Genomic DNA, 27,499 nt, shown 5'->3' with positions numbered 1-27,499 from the left:
GTTATCCCAGATTCTCCAGCAGCTGCAGTTCCTACTATCTCTTAACTTGAGCACCGATTTTTTGAGTCATCTTGATCATTTTCGATCTCTTCATTATTATCCTTCTGTAGCACAACAGCTATTTGAGCAAAGTCTGTTGATTGTGTTCACTCAGGGATAATAATATATACAAATTGTGGCAGTCTTTAGTTGTGCAGTGATGTCATTCTATGGCAGAAACATATCAATTAAATTCTGGAAAAAAAAATCAGAAAGAGTAATCCTTAGCAATGTAATATTTAAAGAAAAATGGACCTGCATTTATATAGTGCCCTTCAACACCACCAGCCATCCCAAAGTGCCTTTAATGCCAAATTAAGCATTTTGTTGAAGTGTTGGCATTGCAGAAATGTAGGAGAGGCAGTAGCCAATTGCACACAGCAAGCTCCCAATAACAGCAGTGTGGCATTGATATGACAACCTATCTTTTTTGGGGGTAAAAGAGTCAGTCAGTGCACCTGGCATCACTTCTTTGCTATTCTTCAAAATGTTGCCATGGGTTGTTTTATATCTACCTGAAAGGACAGATAGGCCTTGGTTCAACATTTCATCTGAAAGCTGGCACTTCTGCATTGTTGTGCTAAAATCAAGTGGTATTAGTTGATGGAACACTGAGGAGGATGACATTTCCAGAGCTCCAGTCCAGTTTTGAAAGTAAATTATGTGGAATATTCAATTTCCAGAATGGCTGTGTCCTGTGGCAAAATCATTATCATTAAAAAAAAAGTGGTATGCATCACTTAAAGGCATTTCTTGGATGTAAACATCAGAAGTAGGAAGATCATGAAATTCAGAGTGGCACCCATATTTTCCAAGTTATCTGTTTTTAAATTTACTGCTTTCCAGAGGAATATGAAGAAAATAATTTTGCAGTATCCGTTCCAGCTTTTACTCACGTATTTTTAAACAGTGACCCTCACATATGGGTCACTGTTTAAAAATAAGAAGTTTTCATTTAAGACAAAGATGAAGCTAATCATTTTCCCTCGGAGGCTTGGGAATCTTTAGAATGCCCTTTCTCAAAAGGCAATAAAAGTTGAAATTGAGATTTTTTGAGGGAGAGGTAATTAGAATGTTGCTAAGCAAGTGGGGTGAAATGCTATCAAGGTGGGATGGGATGTGGTGTAGATATCACGATGAGATCAGCCAAATTAGGGGCAAAGACCTAATGTCCGATGCATGGGCCTAAACCATATATTCATGTATAAGTGTCTCCCGAAGATGTACATTCCACGGAGCAGACCTAGTGATATTTCTGGTGCCATTCTTTGTTTTTTCAGTTCAAGTTGAATCAGTGGGATGGGTCAGCTACAAAAACACCAAGTTGACATCTATTTTCCATTTGCGGTGGAGAAAGAATTGGACATCAGCAAAGAGTTATGTCCTCACCCAAGCCAAAATTACTATTCATTCCTTCCAACCTCCCCTCCCAAACTCAGGCGATGATGGTGCTAAGCATTATCCCATTGGTAAGGCGAAATGAAAATGTTACTTTGTAAATGCAACTCCATCAATTTTAGATCCAGGTGAAGTGTTGAAAGGCTAATACAAGATCTTTAATTGTCAAAGTATTCTACCTACAGCATATGGGCCGCAGTAGTTCAAGGCAGCAGCTGACCACCACCTTCTCAAAGGCAATTCACGATGGGGAGTTTCTGGAGAAACACATACTTAAAAAAGCTGAAAGCTTCCTACACTGTTTAAATGATGTCCTACGGCTTTCTTTTAAGAACTGCTGATTAGCCCATTCAATTCCTGGTACAATTGGGTGAAGTGTGCATGTGTAGCCGAAAATTGCAAATCTGTGCAGAATTACAACCATTTTAGGTGGATAGGCTAACTCACAAAAATTACTGAAATTGCATTATGCCAATGTTGGGTATGAATTGGTGGCAATGTGCATTCACATCTTTCGATTGCTGGCCACCCATTTACAGGAGAGGAACGGGCAGGTGGCAGCTAAAAATCACCCCCTTTTCATCAAGGTTGACACTCCAGTGCAGTACTGAGGGAGCACTGTATTGGGAGAGGTACCATCTTTGAAGGAGACATTAAAGCAAGGAACCTGTCAGCTTGTGCAAATGAAAACTGACAATTTCAAAGAGGAACAACAGAGTTATACACTCATTAGGAACCAATGATAAGTATCAATAAACATCACGATAAAACTGATTATCTAGGTCATTTTCACACTGCTGTTTCTGGGAACCTGCTGTGCACAAATTGCCTGTCACATTATAACTGTGACTACACTTTAAAGTATTTTATTGATAAAAGGAGGCCTGTGATTGTGGAAGCCTCTATAAAATCCAAATCTCTTTTTCCCCACCATTTCCCACCAGGGTTTCTAACACCTGCATTGCTAAACCTATGGTCTAGTCCATGGCCCCCTCCAATCAATAAAACCCTCTCTCTCTGCCCTGGCCTGATCAAAAGTGTCACTTTCTCAATGGACAACCCTCCATATTCTTTGTTTTGAGTCTTAGTTTCTTTATAAAAATATTTTAAAATAGGACAATTAGGCCATTTACCTTATCTAAACTTGTCATACTTCATACTTCTTGCCCTCCAACTCACTTAGTCTAACTGCAAAGAGGCTGGTATTGTTATAAGTTATGCTACTCCTCAAATGAGGCTCAAAAGAAATTATTATTGATGTTCACAGAGCATTAAGAATACAACTATAACTGTGTGTGACAACAATAACTATTCTTGTTCAGTTACACATTTAGCACAAACATTTTGTAAAACTTTAGAAATTCACTGGAAAATTTGCACATAAATATTTTTAAGTTTGAGCAATTCACAGCTGACTAACACTGAATTCCGAGTAATCTCTCCCATTCTTTTATAACTTTCAGTAATTATGTGTCCTTTAGTGATATTAGTCTGTGATATGTATGTACATGTTATGGCTACCATTGCTGTTGTCATTGAAGCTATTACAATGGAAGTCCAAAGTAGGGAATCACCTGGATGGATATGGGAGTCATGAAGTATGGAAAGATGGGTGAAGGTAAGGAGGTAATTTACTCTAAACGGATAGTTATTATCAAGAATACTTACCACTATATTATTAACAATCTGTGAACTTCAAATAATGGGGCCTTCAAACCCTAATGTTTTGAGAAATAACATCATGTAAAGACCAGATCTTTTTATTTTTCCGTATTTTTGAATATGGACTTAAATAGGGAAAAGACTGTTTTTCCAAAAAAATTGTCAAAAGAATTGCCACATTTTATAAAATGTTTATTTGGCACTTGGTGTTGTTTACACTGCTGTTTGTTCAAGCAATGGAGGAAAATGTCTGGTTATACATGAGCTGGAACCAAGGGTTATGTACAAATAGACATTTGGCTGGCAACAATTGGCTGAGTGGTCTGGGAAATGGTAACCCAGTGTCAATGACAAAGATGTTCTGCCTGCCAACAACGTGATTGGTCCCCAGGGAGCTGAACAGCTAGGTAATGCGAATGTCTGGACAAGAAGCCATTGGACCTTTGGAAAGGAAATAGCTGTTTTTTCTCTGAAGTAAAGACAAGATGTTCAGAAGTACCAAATTCAATGTAGTTAGAATCCTGGATGTTCAAAGATTGAGAGAAGCATTTGTTGAAGAACAAGTGCCGAGGTCTATTTTTGAGACTTTATCTGTTCATTCAATGTATTTAACGATTAGCAGATTTTAACTAGTGGGTCATGTCGCATCCAGATATTGCTTGGAAATATTTTTGCTGCAATGTGTTTGGATGGAACTTGTCCTTTTGGAAGAATAGATTTAAGGGAAATAATTGAAATTGGACTAAGTTTTCTGTCAACAAGATTGGCAAACAAGAAAAAAAAACAAAAATACACATAACCAATTCAACAAAAGAAAACTGACAGAAAGACAAATGATAGTGACCAAATCAACAGATCTAGCAAATTTTTAGCAATGTAAGGAAAACTGGGATTAGGAAGTTTGGATGGCTTTGGCTAACAACTTGTTAAGGCAGCTTTAATGGGCTGATTGGCCCACTTTTATCACTCTTAAATGATGACACCCTAATACTCTTCAGTATTGGTGAAGAGACTGTATAAACTTTATACCACATTCTGCATTTTATGGAGCTAATCTCCTTGATTTCTCACACTTACTAACTGTGAAAATGATATTAGTAATTTTTTTTAACTGAGGTGAAATAGCTGTTATCAAGATGCACGTTCATGATGTCACAAAGTACAATATTCAATGTACACATTTTATTTTTTGCAACTAAACATAATATCTGAAAGTACAAAACATGTTTTGACATTAGGAGCTAACATTGTCATACGCAACATTTCCAAATCACCTTAACTAACCTATTTGATACAAGTCTTCTTTCATCAGATCACTAGGCCACTAAATATCAGCCAACTGTTTTGAGTTAGAAATTGTTCAGGAAATTTCTCCTTGCCCCTTATCCCCCTACCCCCAGGGATACAGGTAAAACCATTTTATTAAAAGTGCAGACAGATTGGGTTACGCCCAAGTCCCAAATCATTTTCTTGAATTCACTCGTGTAAATAACCATTCAAATTGTTGGAAATGGCAGATTTTATTTGAGATGCCATTTCCCATGACTGGGCAAGAATTCATAAGCATGGGTCATTTTTCTTTTCCACTTCTGTACATCTCTACACCAACATGTGCTAACACCTTTCAATCCAGTTTGCTGAAGAAAAGTAGAAAAACAGTATTGCAGAGACAGAGTATAATACTGTCATATTTTCAGCACATTTTTTACATGCTCTGTTATTGAATATTGTTCTATATTCTGTGCTACATTCCTTCACTGGTGAATAATGATGTTTTAAAAACTTCACAAATGCAATCAGCTTTAATGCTGGATCATTGAATCCAAATGCCTTCAGTTGCTGGTGCAAGACACTTCAAAAGGAAGCATTTCCTTCCACACTCGCTAATCAAAGTCATGAAATTCCAATTTCTGAAAAATTCAATATTTTCCCCTCTGCTACAGAGCTGTTGGTAATGAAATGGTTGCTAGAATGAATTCAACGTTTCCATGTTAGAGGCAAGCCCAATACGTTTTGTCAAATTAACTCTGGAGAATTCTTTCTACAGCAGTCAGCTTGAAAGAAAAGGATACCTAATGGAAAACTATTTCGGATATATAGATAACAGTCCAGTATTCTGAATTGCTTCCCATTTACTATAAGGCAAAATTCTTGATGCAAACCTGGTATTAAGCTTCAAAGATAAAATTTCATGCAATTTTACTAATTTGTTCAGTTCAGTAATGGCAGCCAAGTTTCACCTGACACTGCAGCCGATTGCTGAAGTTTAATCATATCTGCCTGTTATACAGTTGGTTCAAAATGTTTTGTTGCTATGGTAAAGTGCCATGTTTATCATGATTATACACTGAAGTAGACAATGATGTAATAATGCTATCATCCTATTCAGAGTGTCTGGAACTAGAATTTTTAAATCATAGTTTTAATAAAAAGCTAAAGTTCAAAAAACATATTTAGAATGCTTGCACCCATAGTTAATCGTTTTACATTGTGATCCAACATAATTCTAGAAACCTGGATCTTACTATTTGCTGAAGCAAGTAAACAGTTATCAAACAAAATATATATTTATTTACATTAAATTATATTGACATTTTAAACCAACAAATCCATACATGAAACTAAATCCTAGGTCTCCAAAGACCAGCTAAATACCAATTTAATGTTCTTGATTTATGAAACACAATTGTCACAAACTGTAAGATAAACATGTGTAGTCTGATCCCTTTGTTGCAAAATCAAGTGTCTACATTGAAAACTGGAAAGATTTGTGACCTTACTTCCTTAAAAGGTTATTTATTGTTTCAGTGCTCGCAGGTTTATCCATTAAACTTTCCTGCTATGAATGTTTATGTGCTCTTAGTAATTTCTTTGGACTCCTGAACTCTGAATTTAGCTTAAAATACTAATCTTCTAACAACATATCTTGCCTCAATTTCCACCCTCACTACCTCTCTCTGCCCATACCAAGATATCGGTATTTGCTGGGGTTCTATTCCATTGGTCCCACTAACCTTTTGCTACCAGGTCACCATTCTTTATGCTTCAGAGTAGAAATCAACTTTCACCAGGCTATTTGACTGTAGAGTTCATGACACCCAATCTTTTCTTGACAACCACACAAATAAATGCTCCAGCAATGATCACTCTGGTAGTACATTGTATCCGTACAGCAGAGATATACAACCAGTGTTTTGGGGACTCCACAGTCCTCTTCCAGCACTGAAGTATACTACTTTGAAGGTTGCTAAATGAAAGGTTACTCATAATTCCCAGCTTCTGACCTGTTCCTATGGGAGCATATGAATTAGGGGCAGGATTGAGTCTGCTTTGCCAAACAGCATGACTGATCTGCTGAATGATCTCACAAAGGGAAATATCCTTTCAGTCTTCACTCTGTCAAACTTTCTCAGGATTGTAACCCAGTTATAATTTCTTCCAACCACTTCCATCAGGCAGAAGATACAAAAGCTTGTACACACCTACCAACAAGTTCAAGAACAGCTTCTTCCCTGCTGTTATTAGACTCCTGAAAGGACCTCTCAAATTTCAAACCTAATGTTGATGTTGCTTTTTGTACACCTTCTTTATAGCCGTAACTTTGAATTCCTCACTCTATTCAATCACCCTATGATCTTTGTACGTTATGATCTGCCTGTACTGCATGCAAAACAAAATTTTTCACTGTACTTAGGTACATGTGACAACAATAGATCAAATAAAATATTTCAATATCATCTCTCATTCTTCTAAATTCCACTGGATAAAGTCTCAATGTGTCCAAACCTTACTCATAAGGCAACCCTTTTGTCACAGGAATCAGTTGAGTAAACTTTCTCTGAATAGTTACTAACGCTAGTATATCCTTTTTCCAAGCAAAAAGACCAAAATAGTACACAGTATTCCAAAACAGTCTCACCAGCACCTTGTACAACTGAAGCAAATCTGTACTTTTATTTACCATTTCTGTTGCAGTAAATGACAACATTCTACTTGACTTCCTAGTATCACAATCTACCTATATTTTAACATTTTTGTGTTTCGCGTACAGGACACCAAGGTTCCTCTGTGCTACAGAGTTTTGCAATCTTTCTCCATTTAGGTAATATGCTGCTTTTCTATTCTTCGTGCCAAAATGGACAATTCACATTTTTCAACATCATTCTCTATCTGTCGAATGTTTTCCCACTCATTGACTTATTGAGATCCCTTGGCAGACTCCTTATGTCCTCTTTATAACTTATTCCTTTACTTATCCTTGTGCCAATCACAGATTTAACAACCAGTCAGTCCGTCCCTTCACTGATATAGATTGCAATTAGTTCAGGCTCTAGCACTGGTTGTCTGGTTAAAAGGTAAAAATTAAAAACATAAGACAGCATTTAACTAAGGGACCTGCTTGCACCAAGGTGGCTAGAGTTTTTTTTTGGGAATTGGGGGTGGGGGGATTTCAGCAGTGGATTGAGAAGCCAAAATCAGTTTTGCTGCAACTTCATACCTCATCAATGGTGTCAGGATCCCTGTTCAGGATTTTCCAATGAATCAGAGAAAATGTGTTTGACCACATCACTCACCCGACTGATCAAACATCACTGCTTAAAGGGGTCAGACTGGATCCATTCTGCAACGATCAGGTCAGCTCCAGCACCTGGACAGATGGGGTCTCAAGGTGGGAATGCTGCCTCTCAGATCTCGGGGGCATGCCCAGAACTGGAATGACTCTTGGAGAAATAGCCTTCTCAGCGGATCAGAAAGAAATGCCTGGCTTGCAGACAAAACGGTATCGCTGGAAATGCCTGAGGAAGTGAGCACAAGGGGAGCGTGTTCCTTCCCTCCTGAATACAGTGCTAAATGACCTCATCGGTCCAGGAAATGTCGCTGGTGTGCCACTATCACATGTCAACCTGCTCGCTCTGATATCCCCATCCTTATCCTACACAGCCCTCCTTAGATCAACCCATATTGCTCTTCTGCCCAGATTCCTCTCTTTCAAGCTGCCACCTCATATATCACAACTTTAGTAAGCACCTCTTCCAATCGCCCTCGTCTTTACTGCCATTTACACCTATTCCTCATTGTCACCCTCTCCAATGTTGTGACTCTATCCTTTCAAAATATTCTTTTCTCCCCCACATGCTTAACTCTCTTCTTAGAGGAGAAGCAAGTACAGACCACCACGGACAGACACAAAACAGGTGGCCACCAGGTCACTGCCACCCTGAGTGCTGTGTAGGTGGTATCGATGGAAGTCTGTAGAGGAGTGTATGGCCAGTGGAGGTGGTGAAGTCAGCATCAGCCTGAAACCCAGTGACAGAATTAGACAGCACAGCACATAACAAACACTCAGATTTACTTGATGTTACTAGTAATTACAATATGGTCATCAGCACAGTAATGGCTTGGAACGCTTTCTGTTGTCAGCAAAAATTCATTTCTTTCAGTTGCAACAAGTTTATCAAGCATCTCACAGGAGTTGGTGCAGGAAGAACCTTGCGCTCCGAGGAAGTAAACTCACCCCACTCCAGCACAGCCTGCACCAGCTCAGGCACACAGGCCTCCTGTGGGGCCTTCAGTCTAGGTCACCGGGTTGTCACAGAATGAGCTGGGCATCATAAGTGAGCAGCTGTTGAAGACAGAGCCAGCGTCCTCCCGACAGGGTACCTCACTAACAAGGTACCTGCTGCTCAGAGGTGCAGAAACCTGTGGGTAATGTGTTGCTGAATGAAGGCAGCATGGCCATTTCCTTGGACAGATCTCTGGAGGTTGCACACCGGCTGAACAATGATGGAATGGATTCCCTTCACATTGACAAAATGCAGCTGGTCCCTCTAATGGTGCCTTGATGGCATTGTGTACCATGTTTAATTCCCCACTGTGCACATGGGAATCCAGTAACAGCAGCAAATCGCTGGGTCTCCTCATTCAGACTGACTGTATCAGTAGCAAAACGAATGAATTGAAGGCCCTAGAAAAAAACGGGCATCCATCAGCAGGAAACCACATTTATGCATGACAGATCAGGAGATACTGTAGGCATCACCATCAGATTCCCGGAAAGATGTGGAAGCAAAGGAGTTTGGGACTGTTGCTGATCTTCACCATCACTGGCAATGCATGCCCATCTGGTCTGCTCGGAAGGGTGTAATCTCCTGAAAGCTGGAAACCTGTGCACAAGTGTCCCAGTCCTTTACAGCAATTGGTAGCCAAGGAAAAGGTTGCTGTTGCTTTGTCCTGTGCTGCCATTCTTATCCCTCATCAGAAGTCCAAGGTGGAGCTGCATAATCTGCTACCATGCTGTTAGGAAGGCTAGGGTGTCAGGGAGGTGGGGTGCAGATCCAAGCAGGTTCAAGATAGGGAAATCAACTCAATAATAAGACCATAAGAAACAGAAAAAGGATTAGGCCATTTGGCCCCTCGAGCCTGCTCCACCATTCAATAGGATCATGGCTGATCCAACATTCCTCCTATCCATTTTCCTGCCCATTCCTCAATTGGGCAGATATCTATGTACCAATATATGTAAGTATGTATCTTTTCTGTCTAATCTATCTATCTCAATCTTAAATATATAATGAAACTCTGTGGCAAGGAGTTCCAAAGTCTCTCAATCTTCAGAGAAGAAATTCCTCCTCATCTCAGTCTTAAATCGGCACCCCTTTATTCTGATACTATGCCCTCTGGTTCTAGACTCTCCCATGTAGGGAAACATCCTCTCAGCATTTATCCTTTCAAGATCCTTAAGAATCCTATTTATTTTAATGAGATCACCTCCCATTCTTCTCTTGAGTTGGTCCTAACTTGTTTGCACACCTCCTGAATATGTCATGTGAGCAAAGGCTTTTAATTTAACTTAAGAAACAATAGTCAAAGTTTATAATTTAAGCATTCTCCATTTGTGTGCTGTCAATTCCTGTTGAGCTTTCACCTGGTTGACCCTGGTGAGTTTTAGACAGCCCAGACACCCCTGTGTTTGCAGTTCAAGTCAGAAACCATGCTTAAGTTCTTGGTCAAAATTGCCTTTTTTGTCATTTAAATTGCAGGCCTGCCTGTCCCACAGGGCCTTCCTGTGTCCTAAAGAAACATGCCCTATTTAAACATGGAAGTTGGGAGGATCCTCTCAGCTCTCAACACACTTAAGATTTTATGATGTTTAATGTTCGCTTGCACTGACACCTGCTTCAACATACCCACAGTCCTCCACCTTTGCAGTTAAAATGCCTTCTACATGCACTTGTATAGACCATATATCCCATGTTACCTCTAAGCTATATGAATGCTTAGTGGTATCTCACAGAAGAAGCTGCCCCTTTAAGACCTGTACACGTGCAGGCATGTTGCAATCTTAAATGGACCGTGCAGTGCAGCAAATGGGCCATGCACAGTGATAGGAAATAAGAGGAAGCATTGCCCATGCCCCAATATTTTAGTTACTATTAAAATTGCTCTTAAATTAATTTTTATGCTATTATAACAGACCCTCATTTAGCATGCTTCTGTAATCAAGTCAGCCTGTCGAAATATAAGAGTTAACTGACTTCCCATGTTACATGTACTTATATAAATAACACTTGCAATTAATCAGTGATTTATCATATCAAAATAGGTCAGAGTTTCGTCTGATATCTGATGCTCATATTACTCGTGCTCAGAAGTTGTACCTTGTAAATTAATCTTATAAAACAATGGTTTAGGTTGTTAAAAAAAACTTGCTTTGGATTTTCAAATACGTAGGTGAAACATATCACTATGACAGGAAAAACAGTTCTTTAGAATTTTGTAAACCTCAAAATATAAATTAAAAATAGTACTACAAAAATTAACGATGTGAGGATTTTATAAATCTTGTAAAATAAAACAAACCACCAATAATTCAGTCATTCTTGTACTATAATTGTTGAAGTATCTAATCATTTGAGTTAAGCAATATGGCAAGACAGTGCCAAAATTGAATTATTAGATAAATATGAAGTAAACTACATGGAATTGAAGAGTGAACTGTACTGCAAAATGCATGAGAATACAATAGCAATGGATTAATCAAATTTAAAGCCTTTGGCTCTTTGCCAATATATATTTTCCTTTTCCAACCTGGCCTAATACTAACTGCATATTGCTTTTAAGTGCGGGACAATTAGGCAACATACTAATATATTTTAATTAGTGACAGTCTGTCATTGGGCAGCTATTGATAATTCCTTGCAAAGTGCTTGCACATAATACTGTTTTTTTTTTAAAAAGGGTACCTCAGGCTGTTCTTAAAAGAGCAAAGTTGCCTCATGCAGAAAATACACACAAAAGTCATAAAATGGGCTTAAAAGAAATGAGTAACTGAAATCAGTAAGACCTGAACTGACATGTTTCTAACTTTATTAGAGTCAGAGTTTCACCACTTTGTATGGCACATAGGTAAAATTTCATCTCAGTTGCAGGGAAAATCATTGAAATTAGTCTGTAGACATGTAAAAGACAGACAAAGTTAGTGCAGGTTCAGGACAGGGAGCTGGTATTGAATCATTCTGATGGAGATTGTTTTCGAAGAAATAATTTTCACAATAAACAAAGGGACAGGCACCTGATTGTGAATTAAACTTCTCAGAGACCTTTTGAAAACGTTCACACATGCGAACAGGGTCAGTTGGAACCAAGGAGCAGGGGTAGACCATTCAGCCTTTTGAGCCTGCTCCACTATTCAACTGGATCAGGGTTGAACATCTACTTCAACAGCACTTTCCCATACTACCACCATGTACCTTGATGTAATTATTACTTGGAAATCAATTGATCTGTCTTGAACATGCCTAGTGACTGAAGCTCCAGGGCTCTCTGTGGTAACTAGTTCCAAAGATTCACCACTCTCAGTAAAGAAATTCCTTCTCTTCTCAGTCCTAAATGGTTTACCCCTTATTCTGAGAGTGTATCCCTTGGTTCGAGGCCCTCCAGCCAGGAGAAAGAGCCTTCCTGCATATACCCCGTCAAGACTGTAAGAAATTTGCATGTTTCCAATGAGTTTATCACTCATTCATCTAAATTCTATATACCTTAGGCCTGATCTTTGCAAACTCTCCTGATAGGTCAATCTTGCCATCCCAAAAATCTGTCTAGTGAACCTCCACTGCACTTCCTTGTAGCAAGTATATCCTTCCTTAGGCAAGGAGTCTAAAACTGTATACAATGCTTCAGGTGTATATCAGTGTCTTTGTACAACTGCATTAGGACATCATCACTTGTATTTGAATGGTTTAGCAATAAAACCATATCGTTCGCTTTCCTAATTGATAGCAATACCTGCAAGTTAAATTCCAGTGACCAAGGTCAACCAGGTACCTTTGGACACCTGCACTCCCTAGTCTCTCACCACTAAAGGTGCACTCTGCCTTTCTAAAAACCGAAAGAACCGAGGATGCTGTAAATCAGAAACAAAAATACAAACTGCTGGAAAAGCTCAGCTGGTCTGGCAGCATCTGCGGAGAGAAAACAGCGTTAACGTTTTTGGGTGAAGTGACCCATTTCTAGCAATTTCTATTTTCACTCTGCCTTTCTGTTTTCCCTGCCAAAGTGGATAAGTTCACACTTATTCACATTGTCTTCTGTCTGAAATGTTCTTGACCACTCACCTAGCTGTCTAGATCTCCTTGCAGCATCTTTGCTTTCGTCTCATAACTCCCATTCTCATCTACTTGTGGGTCATATGCAAAGTTGGTGATATTACACCTGGTCCCCACATCCAAATACTTTATGAACAAATTGCACCCAAGCACTGATCCCTGCATCAGCACACTCATCACAGACTGCCGTCCTGAGATGTTTATTCCTACTCTGTTTTCTGTCTGTTAACCAAATCCCAATCAATGTCAGTATATCACCCCAATCCCACGTAATCTACTTTTGTTTCCTAATCTCCTGTTTTGGGACCTCACTGAAAGTCTTCTGAAAATATAACTGGTTTTCCTTAACTATTTTGTTGTTGCAACCACAAAAAACTCCAACAGGATTGCCAAACAAGATTTTTCTTCCATAAATGTTTACATTCTCTAACCTTGACATAATTTTCTAAGTGTCCAGTTATCACGTCTTTTGAAACAGATTTCAATAAATTTCTCTCCTACCAAAGTCAGATTCACAAGTCTGTAGCTTGTTCTTTCCTCCCCCTCTCCTTTCTGAAATAGTGAGGTTTTGTTGCTGCATTTCAATCTGCAGGAACTATTCCAGAGTCTATACAATTTTGGAAGATGACCATCAATGCATCCACTATTTTTTTTACAGCCATCCCTTTCAAAATGCTGGGATGTGAATCATCAAATCCATGAGATTTACTAACTTTCAGACCCATTAATTTCCCCAGCACTGCTACTTTATTAATTCTAATTTCTGTCAGTTCCTCATTCTTGCTAGTCCCCAGGTTCTTTAGGATTTCTGGTAGAAATTTTGCATCTTCACCCAAGCTTCATTCCTCCTATTGGTTTAGTTTCTGTGCTAGTTCCTTATTTCCTGTCTCTGTTGTAATGGGCTCAGATCAGTCTTCTCTAATCTTTTCCTTTTAACGTGCTCATAATGGCTAAAGTAAGGAGAAGTTAAGGGGTAAACAATGGCACTAGAGAGAAAATTATCTTAAAACCAAGGTAGTTTTGTCGGAGAATTGGGTTAGTGTTGAGATTTATTTTGAATGTGAATTAACAAATCACCTGCGACATTGTATACTGCAAGATGGATGAAAAGCTGTTTTACAGGTCGAAACACAATACTTTACAGCACAATACAGTTTGGCTGTTCAGGAACAACCATACATAACTTTGTGTTGCCTTTAAGGATAAAACATTGATTATGAAAACGTAGGTGAATTACAGCATCCTGAGCCCTGTCGTCCATTAGAAGCCATGTCCCATTGCCAGAGACGTTTTATGGTAGATTGGAAATAGCTGGCTTTATTTAAAAAAATCTATTTGAAAATGTGTCACAGAAATTTAAAATATAACATGTAGCAATTCAATGCAAAACAATTCTATGTATACACAGATCTCTGGTAGTAATGGAAAAGACATCATGCTGCTACAACCAAGTGTGCTGTCATCCAGAAGGCTGTATCTCTTCAAAAGAAATGGGAAAAAAATGTGACAGTGCTTTTACAATGAGGTAATAAAGTATGTGATTCTTGAATGTTTCCTAGAAAATACTGTATGTTGTATTTTTTGCACCATTTGTGACTAACATATAGGCAAATAAATTTCTGCATGTAAATGTAGGCAAGAAGCTATTTAACTTATGTACATTAAACAAATGAATAGATCTAAATAATATATCTTTACATTTTCTTTGAAACAGTATTTAGTGTTTTCCCAAAAGGCTCTGTTTGAATGCATACTTTTGCAATCCAGACTCTTATTCAGAACTTTTCTCCAAACTTGAACAATGATACTTTCCTTCCATTTATTTAATATGATGCTTGTTTTAAAATCTGAGAAAATAAATCAAATAAAGGAAATTTTGGAATGCATTGATGATGCGAGTGAGGGATCTGTGTGGGGGTTGGGGAAGTAGAGGGACAAGATAATGGGAAGCAATGAGAGATGGAATGGGAGGATAGGCAGAATCTAGAGTAAGGTGGTTACAGTTTATGGGAAAGGGAGAAGTGGGAGTTGCATGGTGCATTCCCACACACTGACACCAGAAAAAGATGATCTATAGTTGATGGTAGCTGTCTCCACTACTATATCATAGTACCCACTTCAAACAGAGAGAAAGAACAAGGCAGAATGTTGAGAAAAGTAGAAAGTGAACAGAAAGACATCTGAGAAAAGAGAGTGCCAGTGACAAAAAGATAGCAAACAGAGATCATATGCGTTGACATAATGATGGCACAGGAGATCCCCAAGTAAGTAAAATGTAGCAGAGGTAATTCTAGTGTGCATTTCTTGTCCATCAAATCTCTCTGCCATACTAGGGCAGTACTTAACTTCCTGGCCTGAATTTCTGAAATAATGGAGAGCCTCTACGCCATTGTGAAGATGTCACTGGGCCCTATTCCTGAAATTCCCTGCCTAACAGCATTGTGGGTCTACCTACAGCACTCGAACTGCAGCGGTTCAAGGTGACGGCCAATCACCACCTTCTCAAGGCAACTTGGGACGGGCAATAAATACTGGGCCCAGCCAGAGACACTCACATCCCACAAGTGAATAAAAAAAAATCTAACGAAGAATTTTCTTTTAATGAAATCTCTAATTAAAATAGTCCCAAACATAGCACACCACCAACAGTTTTGGGTGAATTGGAGCAGTCTCCAAACTGGAGACCTGTCGTTCATGGAGGCACCTGCCTGTATAAAACAGCAGTTGACTCCAGGTCATGTCTGATTTCCATTAGCCAAGAGTAGGGAACATGACGTGTGCTGATTAGACCTGGCAGGGACAGGGCTGAACTTTACAAAGTTCCTTTGTCGGTAAGGTACCTTTTTGGATTTGTTCCTGGGTCATTTTAGGCCAAGGTCAGATACACCCTTGTTAAAAGTAGATGTGAACGTGAGGAAAAACTGCACACCCCATTAACTGCCAAGCTCATTGGAAGTGTAAACAGAGCTGTTGAAAAGAACTGTCAATAGAGCTATCAAAGTCAATTGTCAAGGGTTTTAAAATACCTGTCTCTTAAGTATTTGATAAAATTGTCTGCAGTTTAAAGAAAGAAAAATCTTTCCCCTTTCACTTGGTCTGTTCACATTAGACTAATGGTTATCATGACAGGATTAATGCCGTATGATTGATTTCACAGTATTTCATTATCCCACTGAAGTGTTTCTCAATTCAGTTTGATTGTCAGTTTCAAGTGGTTATAAACCCTTTGAAATAGAGCTGTGAATTGTTTTATTCAATAATGGATTATTATTACTTAATTGTTAGGAATTGACTTCTAAAAATTAGATGTTTTAATTTTAAAAACATCAAATTCTTCATCAGGCATTTTTATATTCACGTGTGGCATGTGTTTATTGCCCGTCCCAAGTTGCCTTGAAAAGGTGGTGGTGAGCTGCCTTCTTGAACTGCTGTAGTTCATGTGCTGTAGGTAGACTCACAATATTGTTAGGGAGGGAAATTCAGGAATATGACCCAATGACATCTGAGAACTTTATTCCATCACATCTCATCATGAATCTTGAAGTCGGCCATGATGGGTACGAGGTTAGTTGGCTTCGTGTGTGTAAGGGGAAAAGGTGAGCAGCAAGAATTGTTGAACCAAGTTTACATTGGGAACATAAAGGGTCTTGAGGGCATGAAGTGGCATGAGCTTGTATGGATGAGGCATGGGAAATATATAAGGGGTATGAGGAGCGAGGACTTCCCCTTCAGAGGGTGAGGATGTAAAGGTAAAGATAACTCTGGGTATCAAGAATTTAAGCTGGGAGGGAGGAAACAACAAATTAAGCTTGCCTTTTCTTTTAGATTTTGATCAAAATGTAACTGGTCTAATTATTAAATGAATTGCCAGAATTGATCCATGCAAATTGTTCACAGTGATAATGCAGCTGAATATTAGTAATAATCGGAGAATAATACAAACCATAACAATATAATGTTAAAAATACCATTGAATCAATCATTAGAATGATCATTGAAAAAGACAGCGGAGAGGGATGAGACATTTGGATCTGGCTTGGTGGGTTGTGGTGTGAACAAAGCCAACTTTGGTGGACCAGATAGCCTTTTCTCTTATCCTTAACATTCTAGGAGTGTATAACAGGGACCAATACACCCAGTCTGCAGTGGTTAACAGGAAGTAGGCACATTCACAGCAGGTTGGAGTCAAGTTTTACCACTTTACTGATGTTAGCCTCCCAATTCCCAACATTTTCATCACCATTTTGTCGACGTGTTGGAGGAGTAGAGAGGGAGTTTAAGATCCACCACAATTTCTCTAAAACAAAATGGATAGTGAACATTTCCAGTAGTCTTGTTTTCCTATTTTGGATACTAGCACAGACTCTAACAGTCAATGTAACACCTTGAGAGATGATAACATTCGCAGCAAATGAAAGACAATTATGATTTAAGGTAAAACAAATAATGGGCAAATGACCTCGAGACAACACCATTGCCATATTTATCTTTATAGCTTGTTCAGAAAAAAATCAAGTGATTTCATTCATTTATTAGTGGCAATCAATACAACTGATAACGTCAGATTTATGAAGCGTTTTGTGTGCGCGGCATCAGTCTGGAGGGAGAAAATAGTAATTATCCCTCATCAAAATCTAGTACAGCAGAGTTGAAGGATGTGGGCACAAATATTAAAAATAAATAGAGTGCCAATCCCCTTATCCAATGGTGTAAAACTGCGCAAATCTTTATAGCTTACAGTGAACACAACACTGAGTTCAAGGACTGTATGTACAGCAGATATAAATCACTTCAGGAGAATTCTCACTTTATGATCACGGAGTGCAGCAGAGGCTGGCAAGTAACCTCTCCAATAGCTCTGTTGCTTGTGCTGAATTATTAATCATTAACAATGCAACTTTATTCATTGGTTGATCATTCAGCAGTTTTAGGTAAATGACCAATACAAATTGGAAAATCATAAAACAAAACCAGAGAATTGGCTAACATGTTATCTAGCAGTAAGAAAGAACACCAAACTAGGATTTGAACAGTTCCTCTTATGTCCTGCAGAAGCGTTCTTAAAAAAAATGGCCACATACCAGGACGAGTACAATTACAAGATTTAAAAGACATTTGGACAGGTACACAGATCGGAAGACTATAGAGGGATATGGGCCAAATACAGGCAAGTGGGACTAGTTCAGTTTAAGAAATTGGGTCAGCATGGATGAGTTGGGCTGAAGGTCTGCTTCTGTGCTGTATTACCTTATACCAATAAAGTGTTCTAAAGTACAATCATTATTACATAGGGATCTTAATGTAACACTCCTGAAGATCGAGCACTTAATGTAGATTGGAGCTCGATTGCAGTACTGAGGGACTGCTGCATCAAAGGTACTCCTTTTGGATGAATCTTTAAATCAAAAGCCTCATCAGCTTAATCATGTGATCATAAGAGATCCCATGGCACTAAAAGCAGGTGAGTTTTAACTGGTCTCCTGGTCAATGTTTAATGTCACACAATAATGTGGTCATAGCATACTGCAGTCTATGGTGCTTGCCATGCAAGCATATTGTTTGCTGTGTTTCATACATTACAATAGCGACTACATTTCAAAATTACTTTATTGGCTGTATACAGCTTTTAGATGTTCTATGTTCAGAAAAGTGCCACATAAAATGAAACACTTTCTTTTTAAATATCTCATCCAAACGATAACACCATGATAATGTGTCATTCACGCAATATTGCAGTAAAGTGACATTGTAGAGTGTAAACTCAAATCCAGAAGTAGGGATTAAATCCAAAGCCTTCTGAATCAGAAACCAAAACGCCATTAATTGAACAAAAATTCTAGAATTTTGCCACAAATGCTAATGCTCTAGTGAGCACTGGTAACATTTCCTGTGATGTGCAAATCTCTCAGGTCCACAAGTATTTAAATTCATCTTCAAGCTGTCCTGAGTTTGCTGATTTAAACTGGGCTGTCACAATAAACCTGAGTTGGGAAAGGGGTCAAGGCATCCAATGTGCTTTCGTTTGGCAGCTGCCAGGCACTCAACAATAACTGCTAAGAATGTCCTATTACCATTAAGCCAGAGAGCTGTTCAGTTTTTTTGGGGTGGGGAAGGGAGGAGAAGGAAGGATTATGTAAAGGAGATCTTCTGGAGTTCTTTATGACAAACTCCCATCTGTCCAACGTCAAGATTTGGACTAGGACATCGGTGAGGCCAGTTTTAGAATACTGCGTACAATTCTGGTCACCTTTCTAAAGCAAGAATGTTGTTAAACTGGGGAGGGTGCAGAAAAGATTTACAAGGATGTTACAGGGACTGGAGGGTTTGAGTTATAGGGACAGGATGAATAGGCTGGGGCTTTTTACCCTGGAGCGTCGGAGGCTGAGGAGTGATCTTATAGAGGTCTATAAAACCATGAGGGACATTGGTACGGTGAATAGCCAAGGTCTTTTTCCCAGGGTAGGGGGTGTCCAAAACCAGACGGTATAAGTTTAAGGTGAGAGGAGAAATATTTCAAAAGGATCTGAGGGGTAACTTTTTCACACAGAGGGTGGTGCGTGTACAAAATGAACTGTCAGAGGTGGTGGAGGAGGCTGGTACAATAACAACACTTAAAGGGCATCTGGATGGGTATATGAATAGGAAAGATTTAGAAGGATATGGGCCAAATGCCGGCAAATGGGACGAGGTCAGATTGAGATGTCTGGTCAGTATGGACAAGTTGGACCCAAGGATCTGTTTCTGTGTTGTATGACTTTGTGATGGTGAGGGTGGTTCTTGCTAAACAGGTCAAAGTTCGATGCAGCCCATTTCCACCACTGGTCCTTAGCACAACCCATTATACACAAATGGGCATGAGACAGCTTCACTGAAAGGACTTTTCCAGGTCACATTCTTCTGCATGATCAGGATAATTTTGTGAGGATCATTCTTCTATTACAATAAATTGGATCAAATTTCCAAAGGTATCAATAATGACAAATATTTAAGATTCTCCAGTCCACTGAAATATGGTGTGAATGACAATACATACATTCCTCACCTCACCCTGAAGCAAAGAAATTTGCATCAAGGTGCTTTTAATAGAATATAACACCTTATTAGAAGCAGTGACCACTGTTAAAGCAAGAAGCTCCTTATTTCACTGCCATTCCACCAGAAGTTTGAATACGGCATCAAAAGTCTTACAAAATTCCACAATGCCATCCATATTTCATCATTTCTCACGCTCCATCTACATTCACAACTGTTAAGCACTGAAAGCAAACTATGGCATTCACAGCTGGCTCCAAAGTAAACAATAGCCAGAAGTAAGCATAAAAAGTTTCCCAAAAAGTGCCCATTTGTCTTTGCACTTGTAATAAGAGCTGTCCAAGACACATGATGGAATGGGGGTTGGGGTGTGGGGAAGCTTTACGAGGTGGGACTTTGTAAAACTCAATTGCTTAGCTTTAATGTTCAACTCAATAGACCAAAAAACTTAGCTCTCCGAAAAAAAAACGAATCCACTGCCCACTGCAAAGAAATACGTTGCATCACCAAGTCTCTAAATTCCTTTAACTGCTGAGTAATTTGAGCTTTTTGTGTTTATTTCCATTTGGAGCTGTCACAGCCACAAGGATATGACTAAGACCGTGGCTGGAATCTGGGAAAAACAGCCTGAAGTGTTTATAACATGGATTAGGCAGACTGACGGTTACAAACAATTAGTCTCTCAGCTATTGAAGAGGATTGATGACCAAGTTTTATTTTCTCCAAGTTAGAGTTATTTTTGACAAAATCTCTTGATTAAAATAAAATAAGCATTAATATTTCCACTTGCTTTCCCTCCTGTAGCTGCAAATTTCCAGAACCAGCAGCAGTGATTTCAGGCATTTTAGGATGTGTCCAATGTGTTGTATGAACTGCCACTTCCTAAACACATGACATTATAGGACAATAAAACATGCACATGGACCAAATTAACTTAAAGAAGCCAATTCCCAAAGGTGATAACTACTCACCACAGATGTTCAGTTCCTTCTTCTGCGAAGAAAAACATGCACTATCCACTGAGCAATGAAAGGCCACACAACTAGAAACAGCAACGTACGCCCCGACGGGCCAAACAGCCACCTGGAAATTCTCTAGGAGACATAACAGAGTCCATTCTTATTCATGCAATGGGTCAGCACTGGCTAATGTTTGCTGAAATAGTTGCAATGATTGTGAAATTACAATCAAATGCATTTGTGAATAAACAGCACACAGAATAGTCCGAAACATACATCATCAATGAGACTAGGAACATGGATTGGATGGTTTGTTATAGGGGCACATTACACTATTTTACTGTGATAACTTTGTATAAATTATAAACAAAAAGTTAAGCGAAAAGCTACAATTGATACTTGAACTTAAGGGTTTGTGAGGAGAGATTATACAATTTAGGCCTGTTTTCTCTAGAATTTAGAAGGTTAACGGGTGATTTGATTGACGTTTTCAAGATAATAACAGGAAAAGACAGGGAAGATATACTATTCCATTGGTTGGAGATTCTAGAACTAGGGGGAATAGTTGGAGAATTAGGGCCAGACCATTCAGGAGAGATGTTACCAAGCACTTCTGCACACAGAGTGGTAGATGCTTAGAACTCTCTTCCACAAATTGCAGTGGATGGAGGATCACTTGGTAGTTTTAAATCTGGAGGTAGATGGCATTTTGTTAAGCAAAGATGTTAAAGGATATTGACCAAAGGCAGGTATATTGTGTTAGGCCACAGGTCAGCCATAATCTCACTGAATGGTGGAACAGGTTCAAGGGGCTGAATAGCCTATTTTTGTTCCTCTGTTCTTATGATGAGGAACAAAAGAGAGAATCAAGCTTCTGCAGTAGAGCTTTTCGACCACTGCTTTATTAGTCATCAAGGATAACTAACATTAAACCCACTTGCCATTGTATATGGAGTTCAGATGCCATGCACTAAGGAAGGTTTATATTGCCACAATAGGTTCACTGGGATTAACTGATGGAAATGTAGTACACAAATTAAACAGAGTCTGTAATGGTTATTCAATGGGTTTAAATTTCGGAAACTGGGCAGTAGACCCTGATTATAAATTTACAATCTAATCAATGAGCTTCGATGCTGTCATGAGTCAAGGTTACCAAGGCTCAAACTGTCATTGAGCATCACCGGAATTTCTTAATCTGAAAGCAGTCTCGTAAAACATTTCCCATCCTCATCATCTGCAATTTATGAGCAAATTTTGTTTGCTGTTATGTTAGATAATCATACTATTTCACACTGCAGTTCAATGCATAGAAGCTGTACGAAACAAGGAAGTATAGATATGATACAAATCAGCGAAGTATTTCATTCACAGAACCCTAGGGTGCTCACGTTGGAGCACCAGAAATACTTTTGCCGTTAATAATAGCAAGAAAAAGCAGATTTTTTTTCTCTGCTGTACTTTCTGATATACTGATATTCAGCATTAGTCTGTTGTGCTTTGTGAGATACTCTAACATTACAGCACCAGGATTAGGAGCAAGAGTAGATCATTTGGCTCCTCCAGATAACTGCACTATTCATTATGTCTGTGGTTGATCTGATGTCTTCACTTTCCTGTCTGCTCCCACATCCCTAAATTCAAAATAGATCAAAAATCTATTTAAGTCAACCTTGGATACATTCCATGCTGAAGCATCTATAAACGTCTGGAATAAGCAATTCCAAAGATTCACAACTCTCTGAATGAAAAAATTTCTCATTTACATCTTAAACATTGGGTTCCTTATTCTGAGGTTGACGTCCTATATGTTAGAGGACACAGCCAGAGGGAAAAGAACCTTTGTGTCAAAACCTAAACAACCGACAGAAACTCAGTTACAACAGTCGGGTAGGTGGAAAGACAATTTGCAGGGTTTCTTGATGTTTCAATAGGTAAATGCACCAAGTGCCTTGGGAGTGTGCTGGAGTGGCCAGCAATGTCCCAGGATTTAACCCAGGAAAGTGCCAAGTTAGATCATCTCAATTAAAGTGTTAAGAAATTACCGGTCTATAGACATGATCAGAGTTCTTGCTGCTGACCATTATCAAGTGACGGAATGATCATAGACTGAATTTTACTATAAATCGACTAAGTATCACAGAGGGTTTCTCTTTGTAAAGCTTAGTGAGATTTCTCATGCTATCCTACCAAGCTCACCTGATCACCCATGCACCACACTCCTCTGATGCCCGGTCATCATATCCTCCCTCTTGCCACAGGTGAACACTCGCCACTGCTAGGATTTCCTGGGTTCCCAGCGCTGGCATATCTTTAAAGCCCAGCTGTGTACCAGGTCCAGTGGGGCAGTCTGGAGCTGCCATTTACTTGAAAGCAACCAAAATAAAAGCTTCTCAGGTGCTTCATTTCACTTTATTGCAAATATAAGAGTATATTTGAACATCTAATTGCATTTAAAAACCATGGAACCTTAGACTCGTCCCAGCAACAGCAAAAGCAAATAATAAACAAACAAACAGAAGGTGCAGTTGCCTCTGGGAATAGATAGGAACTGCCTTTTGAACTACAACTCAGTTGCAGTCAACAATATGATCACTGCACCTAACTCACAGCTACTGGGAAAGGTTGTCAATTAAGTCCTGCCTGTCTTGTTGCTCCAGATGCTGCACCAGAAGGTGATGTTCCTCCTGTCCAATATCCTCATCTTCACCCTTGGAAGACTACTGTTGCTCTCCCAGGTCTTCAGAATCCATCACATCCTCTCTGCCTGCTCCAGTCGTGTAGAGGACAGTATGCAAGGATCATGGGGGATAGTCTGACTGGAGTGTCCTACACAGCCCCTTCCCCAGACTGATCCAACTATCAAAACATCATCTGTAGAAAGCCTACTGGCTGCTCCACAATGGCGCTGGTTGAAAATTGCCGACATTGCATCAACACTCAGTCTCTGTCAGCGAGTTGTGCACATTGGTTTGCGTGTGGAATGAACTTCCTGATGAAGTACTGGATGTGGGTACAATTAAAATGTTTAAAAGACATGTGGATGGATATATGAATAGGAAAGGTTTGGAGGGATATGGGCCAGGAGAAGGCAGGTAGGACTTGTTTAGTTTGGGATTATTTCAGCATGGATGGGTTGGACCCAAGGGTCTGTTTCCGTGCTATATGGCTCTGTGACTCTCTGATGGAGGAATTTGCCAGCTCCCAGTGTACAAAGCACAGACTTCTAAGATGTGGTATTGGTGATCACAGATGACTTACACTTTGATGGAATGCAACTCTTTCGTATTGATGAAGTCAGCTGCATTAGGATATAGCCCTTAGATTTGACACATGGCTATTTTGTTGATGCACATGTTTGCCATGAATGCTGCTGGCATGAGACTAACATAGTATACTGCTATATAGAAACATGTCGATTCCTTAACTGATGATGACTTACAACCAAGACATGCGGTCTAGCTTTCTGTCCATGCTAAAATGCAAGGTGAGAAAGTACTGTGAGCCTTTAAGCTCTGGCCAAGGGGACAAAGCACAAAAAGGCAAAGCACGAATGCTGTAAGCATCGAAATAGGCACAAAATGAACACTAAGAGAGCAACTATGAGATGAATCCTGGTTGAATCAAAGTACTAGGTGCTGGTCCCTGCACACAAAGCATTCGAGTGAGAGGTGCAATCTGTTCCAAAGTACAGCTCTGAAGTACAGAACCATATCATAAGTCGGTCAGAGAGGTACCATGAGGGTGCATTGGTACATGTCCCATACCGATATCAGTGGGTGGGGTGTGTGTACAGTCACTGCCCACGGACCATGCCTTGAGATGTTGGTGACTGGAGTCCAAGGTGGAGGTGGCATTGCTGAGTAACTGTTCTGAATTTCACGTTACAAATTCCCACCGTCTAGTTTAAATCCAGATGGTGAGAGAATGGGAAATCAATAACGTGGTGAGATTAATTAATTATGACATTTCAATGCATGCAAATACACCTCTCACTAGCAAGACTGTTGTTTTGTTATTCAACACTTGCTCAGGAAATGAAACTCTTGGCTCTCAACAGCAGGAATCTCTGTACTCCCAATCCTTACTAATGACCTCACCCTATTTTTCCAACTTTCTTGCCGAGGTTCATGACATCCAACGGCTGGGAATATTCCATCCCATGTGGTTGAGCATCAGGACTAGATGGTGATGCACCTCCATGACTGAATAATCAATCCACCATCATTCTTCAAGCACATACTTGTAAGCATTTGTGCACTGATCAGTGAGTTACTTATTCCCAAGGGATCATATACTAACACAAAGTATCTTCTCAGGCAGAGGAAAATATGGTAAAACAAACTACTTAGCTGGGATTTGATCCAGCTGTTTCCTGCCCTGTACTGCCAAGATATGGCAGCTAGGGCCACCCTTAGCTTTGTCATAGCGATAACAACCAATATAACGAAATCCTGATTTTGTACAGTCACAAATTTTCTTCTGTCTGATGCTCAGCAATAACTAACTTCAGACCTGCTTAAAAATTTCTCAGGTTGGAAGATTGGCAATAGGTTTACTTCTGACCACTACGTTTGTGCTTTCACCTTTCAGCTCTTGACCCTCTCTTCAAGGAAGAGAAGAAGGATAATTATACACTTGTTACAGTAACATCAGTGTTACAAACACTACAAATCCACTATTAAGTACTGCATACATTTTGCAAAAATTTAGAAATGCACAAATTAATCAAGGTCAGGGAACATAAATATGTAGAAGATAGTCATAACTGACAAGTTCAATCGCTTGCTTTTCTAAAAAAAAAGTGATTATTTTTATCTATATATTCAATGTGTTGATGGATGCATATGAACCCAAGTGGAGTTCCCCGGGTTTCAGTGTTGAGTTCAGTTTATCCTTCAGTATACAGGGGGATGATCCATGTCAAAATAAGTTTTATGTCATGAAAATTTATGGGTGACACAAAAGTCGGGCATTATGCAAACAGCCTGGGAGACTGTTAAAAATACTTTAGGATGACATGGGGTTGATCCAAGACAATGTGGTAAATCTGAAGTAATGCATTTTGGGAGGGAAAAAGGAGGGGAAATTATATACAATTAATAAATGCTGGATTCCATTGAAGAACAAAGGCATCTTAAGGATTCATAAATGTAATTTTTTTGAAAATAAAAATGTAGCTAGATAAAGTCATTTTTAAAAAGCCACAAGCATATTGTACATTACATATACCATGTGGATTTGGATCCACCACTATAAGGAAGGACATTAAGGACACATTACAACATGTATCATTGATTTGCCACACATTGTCAGGGATGGGGTCTATAATTACGAGGATAATGGTTATGAGATTGGCACTATTTTCACAATAGCAGAAAGGCTAAAAAAAACAAGTGACTGTGGCTTGTAAAGTTGGGAAAGGTTTTGTTAGATGGCAGTGGAATTAGTGACAATTTTAAACTAACAGTAAGAATCCAGGGAAAAGTTGGAAAGTATCTTTGCTTGGTATTAATATCAAGGTATGCTTTACAACAGGGAGTAGTTGAGACACAGACTATTGCGCTTCTTTTATGTAAAAAAGAGCATAAACATTTATAGCAGATAAAAATCAATTACATTATTTTTGGGTTGTTTTAAAAACAGCGAACTCCAATCTAACGAGCCCTATGACATCCTGTGCTGACTTTGTGCCTGTGGATCCTAAGTGTGAAATAGCAGTATCAGTATTAACCGGACTCATGAATATTGCCTCACTGCATATACATCACATCCAAAGCTATGAAAGATTTCAGGTTCACTCCAAAAGTTACACTGCCCAATGTATGAGAAAGATAATCCAGAAAAATATACTTTTAGTTATTTGTGGACTAGTTCTAACTATCTTAATTATTTGCTGATCATTACTTGATGTATCTTCCTTTGATCTTACTTGTAAATAAATCAGCTGTGTAGCTTCGCTTGAAAGCATAACTCTGTACGGCATTTGCTTCATTTTTGGTGAAGACATAAAGGCATGCTGGAAATCCCCTGGATCTCCACTGTACCACACCATAAGCCAAGGAGTAATTCACAAATTGTAGAAGATGACCAATGACATCAATTTCAGTTTAAAGGAGACTTAGACTGTTGTAAGCACAATTAATGATGTTAGGAAAACGCTTCCACATTGTCAATGTCTCCATATCCACTACAATCAGCAACCCTTTCTTGTTATTGCTATATGGGGAGAGCATTTAATGAAGAAGAAAACACTTAAAAAGTGTTTATGACTGTGCTGTTCCCTTGTTATAACTGTGATGCCAAATAACCTAAGAGGATAAAAAGATATGCAATGTGGTAAGAGATTATTAAATAAAGCTGCTTTCATAACACTAGAGATCTTTCACCTTATGCCTGGATATTTTCAAACGAGGTGGTTGCAGGCCAGCTGTTTGCACCTGTAATAAGACAATAAAAATATCTATTAACGATACATGTTAATCTCATACCTCAGTGAATTCCCATTACTGCCTAAGCCAGTGGACAGCATTGAACAGAATGTAATGAACCTACATAAAAATTGTATTTCTGGGATTGACGATAGAAAACTCAATAAAATATCAGTGAGAAAATTAAGCTGAAATCAAGCATATTTTTGGGAATCAGATGAGAAATGAGCAGCTGCACAACTTGCCCATTATTTCATTTGGGGATAGTAGGAACTGCAGATGCTGGAGAATCCGAGACAACAAGGTGCAGGGCTGGATGAACACAGCAGGCCAAGCAGCATCATAGGAGCAGAGAGGCTCTCTGCTCCTATGA

The 27,499-nt window shown here is 39.1% G+C and overlaps 1 protein-coding gene across 9 annotated transcripts in view; it reads right to left on the bottom strand.

The window, feature by feature from the left end:
- Positions 1-6: 6 nt before the first annotated feature.
- LOC109917604 (acyl-CoA-binding domain-containing protein 5-like) overlaps positions 7-27,499 on the bottom strand; it is a 106,818-nt gene continuing 79,325 nt past the window's right edge. For 4 of the 9 annotated variants that reach the window (XM_048614753.1, XM_048614747.1, XM_048614755.1 and 1 more), the window contains 3 exons: positions 27,085-27,135; positions 20,708-20,830; positions 7-234 (listed from right to left, as the gene is read on the bottom strand). In XM_048614753.1, the coding sequence (XP_048470710.1) occupies positions 20,717-20,830; positions 27,085-27,135 (165 nt within the window). In that variant the 3' untranslated portion in view covers positions 7-234; positions 20,708-20,716. The other 5 variants (XM_048614748.1, XM_048614752.1, XM_048614750.1 and 2 more) reach the window with 5 other exon arrangements.

This window comes from Rhincodon typus, chromosome 30 (genome assembly GCF_021869965.1).
Source record: "Rhincodon typus isolate 14 chromosome 30, sRhiTyp1.1, whole genome shotgun sequence".
Classification (NCBI taxonomy): Eukaryota; Metazoa; Chordata; class Chondrichthyes; order Orectolobiformes; family Rhincodontidae; genus Rhincodon; species Rhincodon typus.
Note: the sequence above shows the minus strand (reverse complement) of the source record. Positions and strands in the feature narration are given on the sequence as shown.